The sequence below is a fragment of the Centroberyx affinis genome, unplaced genomic scaffold, assembly GCF_046629955.1.
Source record: "Centroberyx affinis isolate AG114_WGS23_722 - 3 ecotype Tasmania unplaced genomic scaffold, CSIRO-AGI_Caff_v1 ptg002338l_1, whole genome shotgun sequence".
NCBI lineage: Eukaryota > Metazoa > Chordata > Actinopteri > Beryciformes > Berycidae > Centroberyx > Centroberyx affinis.
In genome coordinates this window covers 100052-108205 of record NW_027280605.1, presented here as the reverse complement: position 1 = coordinate 108205, position 8154 = coordinate 100052, and the positions used below count along the sequence as shown (strand labels likewise).

The 8154-nt window shown below is 45.4% G+C and overlaps 1 protein-coding gene across 2 annotated transcripts in view; it reads left to right on the top strand.

Moving 5' to 3' along the window:
- The first annotated feature begins 474 nt into the window (after positions 1–474).
- Positions 475–8154, top strand: part of galnt2 (UDP-N-acetyl-alpha-D-galactosamine:polypeptide N-acetylgalactosaminyltransferase 2) — a 61763-nt gene continuing 54083 nt past the window's right edge. Inside the window, exon 1 of one of the 2 annotated variants that reach the window (XM_071533198.1) lies at positions 475–686. In XM_071533198.1, coding sequence (XP_071389299.1) covers positions 599–686 — 88 coding nt within the window. In that variant the 5' untranslated portion in view covers positions 475–598. Of the gene's footprint in view, positions 695–8154 lie in introns of both variants that reach the window. The other variant, XM_071533197.1, reaches the window with a different exon arrangement.

Sequence of the window (8154 nt, the reverse complement as noted above, 5' to 3'; positions counted from 1 at the left end):
AAGCATTTCAAGCTGTGTTTAGATATTTTCTAAAACCACCCGAGATAGCAGCCTGACGTGAATCACAGAAAAATAAATCTTACATGTTTTATTTTTACTATAAAGTGTGTTTGGGGCTTTGGCTCCCCTAGCGTCGGCACAGAGCAAAGCCGGAACGGAAAGCGACAGTACAACCATGTTGCATGATCACAGATCCTCTCTCACTCCGGGAGACAAATAACTACAATATTGCAACAACCCGTTTCCCTCTTCCAGCCTATACGGACTGTCCCCACCCCCCTCCGCCTGGCCTAGCACGGCTCGGCACGGCACGGCACGGCTCGACTCGCTGCCAGCCCCGGCCCTCCTCCGTGGCTTCCTGAGCCGGTGTTTGATTGGATTAGAGTCGGCTAGCCTTTCCCCTCTAACCCCGGTGATGTTGGCTGGCTGCTTCCTGCTCCCTCCGCTCCGCTCCTCCTGACCGACTGACGAAGCCTCCCGAAGCCGCACGGCGAAGCGTCCTGCGCGGATACAGCCGACCGGGACGAGCCGCTAGCCAAAAGCGACAAAACCCGCACAGTATAGGCAGACAGACAGACGAAAAAAAAACAAGAAAGCGATGCGGAGGAAATCGAGGATAATGTTGTGTTTTGCGGTGCTGTGGGTGCTGGGAATAGCCTACTACTTCTACTCGGGGACAACGTTGAGTCGAAAGGTAAGATTTTCTTCCCTCGACTGTCTTTTCTGGACACACTGTCCGTCTCAGGCTGGGTGCCACAAAAATACTGTGTGGGGTTTCTTCCAGGACAAAGCAAAGCAAAGATGGTGCGGTGTAATTTGTCGCTGTTATTCGGAGGTGGGTATTGCGACTACAGCGGTGCTATGAGGCATGTGATAAAAAAAGGGCCTGCTATTATCAGTGGGCAGGCATTGATTTAGTGGAGATGAGTGTGGACAAGGGCAGCAGGGTAGCGGGGCTGGCCGGGCTCGCGTGCACAGACCTCCCGCTGTGACTGCTGATTGCCTTCCTGTGGCAGCGGGAGTGGAGCACGAGCACGGCCGCACCGGGGCAGCCCGGTGACCACTTTATCATGTCAGGACCGCTTTTACACTTGAAGCCAAATGCAGGATTTTAAAGTGAAACCACGTAGAGTGATTATTATTAGCCTGCTGGCCTGGCTCGCGGGGCCGGGGGGTTAGCCTTTAGAGCACGTCATCACTAGCTGCTGTACTGGGACATGGGCAAGCAGGAAGTATATGCTGACTAACCGGTTTAAAGCTCAGAGAGATGCTCTCTGATTATTTTTTTTTAGTTTGTTTAAAACTAGGAGTTTAGCGTTGTTTTCTGGACGCACAACTCACATGATTTTTTTCCTAGATTGTTTCCAGCTTTTCACCCATTCTCTCGTGTTTCCCCTGCTGTGTACTCCGTGTCTACTCCGTGTCCTCTCGCATTAAAACTATTTTCACAGCTGAGCTCATTCTCCTTTACCTGTGTGTCATGTGTTTGGTTTACAGCAAATGCAACCTAATAGGCCTGTAAACGCCCACTGTAGGACCATTATCCATCTTAAAGCCACTGGGATATGTTAGTATTATTACTGTTCAGGTTGAATTGGTATGGTATGTATGGATTCCATTCATAATGGACCAGGCCCATACATGCAATGTATGCCAATCTACAAGTTAAATATCATACAGGTGACCACATGCAGAGGAAGACATGTGTTAACACTGAGAACCTAAACTGTGTGAGTGAGAGAGAGAGAGGGGGGGGGGGAGAGGGAAAAAAACGAGACAGTGAGCACAAGCACATCCAGCTCATGGTGTGTGTGAGAGAGAGAGAGAGAGACGGAGTGAGCAAGAGAGAGCACAAGAACATCTAGCTTGTTGTGTGTGTATGTGTTTCCACCCGTGTTAATGCAGCCCATCCTGCTGTGTCCATGTATGAAATCCTCTGTGTGGGCGAGTGTGTGCACAGTACACTGCCTGTATTACCCCTCCAGATCCGGTTGTGTGTGTGTTTTAGTGTGTGTTGTGTCTGTGTTGCGTCTGTGTGTGAACAAGAGTGTGTGTGTGTGTGTGTGTGAGAATGCCCTGTGTGTATTCCACCTGTCTCTTGTCTTGTCCTATCTGTCTCTCTGTTTGCTTTGCTCCAGTCAACCAGAGCAGCCCTTTTACTTTTCCATTAGGCTGATAGCTGTGTGTGTGTGTGTGTATGTGTGGTGGGGAAGGGGGTCAAAGGGACACTCTGTGATGTGCACTCAAACACAGTAACTTTCTCCAGCGTTGGTGTGCGGGCAGCATTAATGTGTAGCCTGCGTGAGTGACTGTTGGCACCAGGCTGGTGTCGCCACACAGCAGCTGATTTAATCAGTTTAAACAAGGGACCTGGGAAGGTAAACTGCATTTAATTTGCCTTTAGAACCCAGGAGCAGACCTTTTTTTACAGAACGCTCTTCTTGTCTCTTTGATCACAGATTTTGAACTAGTTCAGTGGCAAAGTTTGTCTTAAGTTACTTGTAATAGTGCAACAGTGTACACAGGGATATTGAGTATACTTTGTCTTTCTCTGATTCACTTGCCACCTCATTCTGACGGTTCTAAACCTGGGGGAGACTAGATGATTTTGGGGGTTTGCAAGATGGTTTGTGGAAAATTTCTGATATAGAAATTCATTATTATGCTTTTAACCTTGGAGACAAAAGCCTTCTGAAGTTCTTGTGAAGCAGTGAATATTTGCAGCCGCTCAGCGTTTTTCAATAAGTAATCCATTAAAACATCCTGAAAAGGGAAAATGTTTGGTGTCACAGACTACCTGGTATTAAATGGTGCACAGTGGAGAAGATGGACAGAAATGATGGAAGGAGAAGACTAGATGGAAGTCATGAGTTCAGTTTGACCTTTGTCACACGTTGGCTCCTCCCTTCTACCTAATGCACAGCATACACAGCAGAGTGACAGCAAAACTAGACAGACATTCAACAGTTGGGTTCAAACTCACGTAGCTGCAAGTACAGTGTTGCCCCAAGAATGTCTTCCTTGTTGGACGGATCTCAGGGGGTTTTCCTGCCAGCTCTCGGGGAGATAACGTCCCATTGTTGAGTCTCTTTTCCTGCCAATCAGTGGTGTGATAGGGGAGGTAAAGGGCAGATAGGGGCGGCAGCGCTGGTGGGTGGCACTGAACCACAGGGAAAACCGACAAACACCGACTTCATTAACAAGGCTGTTATCAGCCATTTGAACAAAGATACAGACAGTAATTGGATTTAACAAAGCTGTAATCAGAGCGAGAGATTTTTTTTTCCATTAAAGGGCGTCGAGGTGATCAGTGGGATAACGTGTTTTGCATAGGTCCAATCTCACGATACACTCTCTCTCTGTCTCTCTCTCTCTGTCTGTCTGTCTGTCTGTCTGTCTGTCTGTCTGTCTGTCTGTCTGTCTCCTCTCTCTCTCTCTTTCTGTCTGTCTCTCCCTCTTGCTCTCTCTCATAAATTATACTCATTACACTGTAAAAAAAAAAAAAAAAAGCAGAAATGTCATTTTAAAATAATCTCCAAAAAGAGTATATATCTGCTAGGAACCTTATTCACATTGACAGATTCACAGCGTTGGGGCAAGGGCTAGAGTGAGTGGGCAACGACAAATCACACAGGAACTGCTCATGCACACATTGTCCACAGCTGATGCAGAACAAGCTTAGCTGTCACCCAAAAGAGGATGGGACCGCTGAATTCCCAGTGTTGTCGAGTGCGTTCTGAACCGCCGGAGGTTTTCGATTGGCCACTTGTTGGTGGCTCCAGCAGGAAGTGATACTGCTGCCCGTGTCACAGGCCTGAAGAAGTGAGTTCAGGGCCGTCCTTCCAGCTAATTGAGCGGCACACATGAATTAGCTCAGTGGGGACCGTGGGAGTCTGTGATGCTGTCTGGAAGGTGTAGTCGTCGCTATCTGCAGCTGTAGGCTTTAAGATCTCGCCTGTCTGTGCTTGTCTCAAACTGTGGCTCTATCAATATACCCATCTCTCATTGTAGACAGTATGGCTTCACTAGCTGTTTAAAACCAGTAAAATGTGAGAAAAATGAACCCAACTGCACAACACAGTCTCTCTGACTGTGCATGTGTTGATGCTGCATTATGGATGTAGAATGGTGTGTGCAGTTATTTAGTAGGCAGTATGCAGAGTGAGGCGTGTGCTGTGTCTCCGGCCCTCAACGCAGCCAGCAGCAGCAGCCTGCACTGTCCGCCGGACTAAGGCATGACATCATTGTCAGCTCACACACACACAGGCATAAAATCACTGACACACACATGCCCATGGGGGCTCGCGTTCTTATCCAACCACACACTAAATACACACTGTACGCATGGACACCTGTATGTACACTTCACACCTTTCCTGTACATGCACGCTTATACACACACACACACCATGTAATACTGACTATTTTACATGCTGTCTCTGCCAAACTCTGCTTCTTGGCTTTTCTGATGAACTCAGCCAAGGCAGATGTTAGGGCTTCTGTGTGTGTGTGTGACAGAGACAGAGAGAGGGAGAGAAAATGAATCAGTATTGGACTGGAGTGATTGTCAACCATTGTTGTCATCAGCTGAGTTCCCTGTAGTTCTGTAGCTAGAGCCATCTATATAAGAGTTGTGCCATTGAAACCACTTGAGACCCCAGTAGTTCAATAATCTTATATTGCCAGAACACAATGTAATTCCAGACAGTAAGCAGCGCTATTATTGCTAACTAACTCAATTCAGTTCCACAGAGTAAAAAAACGAATCAATGAAAGGTTTAAATAAAGCTGTGGAACCCAGAGTTTTGCAACATTCTCAGATGTAGTTTTTGTTTGAAGTATTGACTGTGTGTAGCTTTTTGGGGAGTTTTCTTCATAGGTAATGTTCAAGTACCTGTTTAAAGTGACGATCACTGCTGACAGATGTTCCACTTGATTCAGGGTGGAAACAGAGATGCTTAAGTAGTTGTGTCACTTCTGGCTTCTGGCTTTTGGCTTTTTCAAATGCTTTGTTTTCCTAGGGTAAGGTTAACCAAAAACACTCTTTTCTTTTTTTCAGCAGGAAACTGCTTCACACTCACATTAGAGTTGCACGCCTTCATACCTGGGAGCCTCCCAGTACAGCAGTAGTCTTGCGCTGTTGGTCACTGAACAGCTCCACTGGTGCATGTTGGGGGTGGGGGGGTGGGCTTGCTCTAGGGTAACTTAATGGTAGTTGTTGTGGGAGGAGAGAAACTATTACTCCCTCACCTGGCCCACCCAGAGTTTTCCAGCTGGCTCGGGGGATTAAACCAGTGACCCTGGATCAATCCGCCTAAGAGGGAAAGGAGAGAGGAAGAGACGACGCGAAAGACAGAGGGAGAATGGGGGGGGGGGGGGATTGTAGAGAAAGAGAGAGGCGAGGGTTGTGGCTGGGTTGGCAGCTTTTATTTCCATCAGTCAGGAGGTGTTAGGCCCGGTCTGCTGGCCCTGCAACACAATTACTGACTGGCTACTGTGGACAGGCTGACAGAGAGACAGATTTATAGATACAGACAGATACAGCCAGGCGGAGAGACCGGCTCAGACGTGGGAGACTCGCAAGCAAAAAGACAAATAGTTTAGCTAATATCACCATAAATGTAGGTTTCTAAAGGAGCAGTTTCTTCTCTCTTTTTCATGCTCTCTGTTTTTCTTCTGCCCTCAGGTTAGCAGAGAGAAAGCTGCACTCCATCCTGATCTGTCAGAACTCCTTGTTTCTTTCTTTATCTTTTGTTCTTTCCATCATTTCTTCACTCATCATTGCTTTCTTTCAGCCTTTCTTTGACTATTTTGCTCTTGTACTTTTTCTGTCTTTCTGTAGTTCTTTCTTTATTCCCATCTCTTTTCTTGATTTCTCTCTCTTGTTCCTCGGGCTAGTGTCTTTGCTGCATCCATCCATCCTTCTGTCCTCAGTCGTTGGCAGATTCTCTGTAGTTAAACACAGCAGCATGTTGAATATGAGAGCAGCAGGAGAGCTGCTCTAAACTAGATTAGATGGAGCATTGATAGCAAAGTTGAAAGGGATGAGGAAATCTATTGTTCTTGGGATCAACACTGAGACCAGATTTTTTAAAAGATCTGTTTTTGTTCAAACATCAAGGAAACAAAAGAGAAAGGGAGCAACCCTTGTGAATTCAGCTCGTCACATTATTGCAACTACGTCAAAACACTGAGATTTTGACGTCCTCAAAACTTAACCTTGTAACAGTCAGCCTAGTTTGGTCACTTGGTGCGCAGCAGTAATCTCTATTCCTGTTATCAGGCCAAGCTATTCAAATAGGCCTGGTAGGGAGGGAGGTTTTGCCTGTGCCCTTCCTCTGTGGCAAGGACACACAAATCACTAAATAAAAATGGGCAATCTCATTACAATACCTATTCATGAATGTTAATTTAGTTGGTGCACTTCCAATCACTGCCATTGAACTTTGATTTGTCCATGATGTGTTGCCATGGCAAAGGCACTTCTTGGCTGAACAGTGGCAGTGGTTGTTTGAGTACTCCAGCTTTGAGTTTCATGCATTGTCCATATGTGGGAAAAAAGCCAATTTCTCACCACAGTAGGTTTACTATTGGTGGTGGACAATTTGAAGTGAGTGGATCCACAACGCTGCACAGCCGTTACTAAATATCTGTGGGTGTGTTTGTCTTAGGAGGCGTTTAGACAGAAACAGATGAAACGTATGAAGTTTGTATGGATCTGTCACTCTTCATTCATTGTCCCATTGGAATGTGAAACAGAGGTGTGGTGTTTTTGAAAAATGGCAGGTGGATAATTTGTAGAAAGATGAAACATAGATCTCAACAAGCACAAGCTCCTTGCTATTGACACTCCCATATTGCTACACTTATTAGCCAACTAAAGTGTTAGGATTTACAATTTGAACACTGTGTTTCTATATATCTAAACTAGAAGACCAGTTGCTGCACCAATATTATGCCAGGCCATACTAGTTCTGTTTGCTGTTTCAACTTTTGACTTACAATAACTAGAAGGGCACTTGGAGAGCGCAGACCTCCACCAAGGTTTGTGCTATTATTGCTTGTTCGTGAGTCGGATCCGGATCCGCTCCAAAATTGAATGTGTTCTTCCTTGGCCCATGCTACACCCTTCCACGAAGTTTCATGAAAATCGGGCCAGTAGTTTTTCCGTAATCCTGCTAACAGACAAACAAACAAACAAACTGCACCGAAAACATAACCTCCTTGGCGGAGGTAAATATGGACAGCACTGCGTAAAAAAGACGGACAGCCTTCCATTCTCTCCGTCATCCGTCAACTTATGGGCCCAATAGAGAATATATTGGCTCAGTCTGTTTTTGACAGATACAAAATCTCTGTCTAGCCGCCCCCTCAGCCTTGCTCTCAACTGTTTGTGTTACTGCTGACTTACAAAACAAATACATACAGGCCTCCCACCTCATCTTTATACTGAAACCTTGACAGTAGGTGTATGGATCCCTGTGCCGACGTTCTGCACTGACCTTAACCTGTAAACTGTGACATGGATCACTCTGTGGTACAGACCCTTGGAAGCAGACCCTTGTTTTGAAATGTTTTTTTTGGCATTTCTGCTAGGACTCGACAATATGTACAAAATGAATATCATGATAATCATAAGAAATTACTTTGTTGATATATAAACCCATATATCTGCTAACATGGAAAATCGCAGGTTAAATAATAAAATTGTTGTTCATCACACTAACTGCATGCTAATAAAGAGTATGGTAAAACTCTATTTGCTTTTCATGATAAATTAAGACAACAGAATAGAGTATCACGGTAACTCTCACGATTTCATCACAGTATAATTTTTTGAAAGTTGATAAATGATAATATTGAATTGTTGCCATAATATGGAATTGCCCTAATTTATCTTTTATTAGTCAATATACAGTGGAGAGAGAAGGAGCAGATGTGAGAAAGGATGTACTAGAGCCAAATCTCCAAAATGTCCCGTATGTGGAATGGCAGATAGAGCACTTATCCACCGGAGCGGCACCACAAAGTCGCTCCTACATTGAAACTCAGGTGGATCCTTTCCAGTTTGTCCATTGGATAAGATCAGGATAGGAATCTGACTTCCATCCTCGGGCCTCAGAGGCTGCTGGATTCCAAAGCTTACCAGCCGCT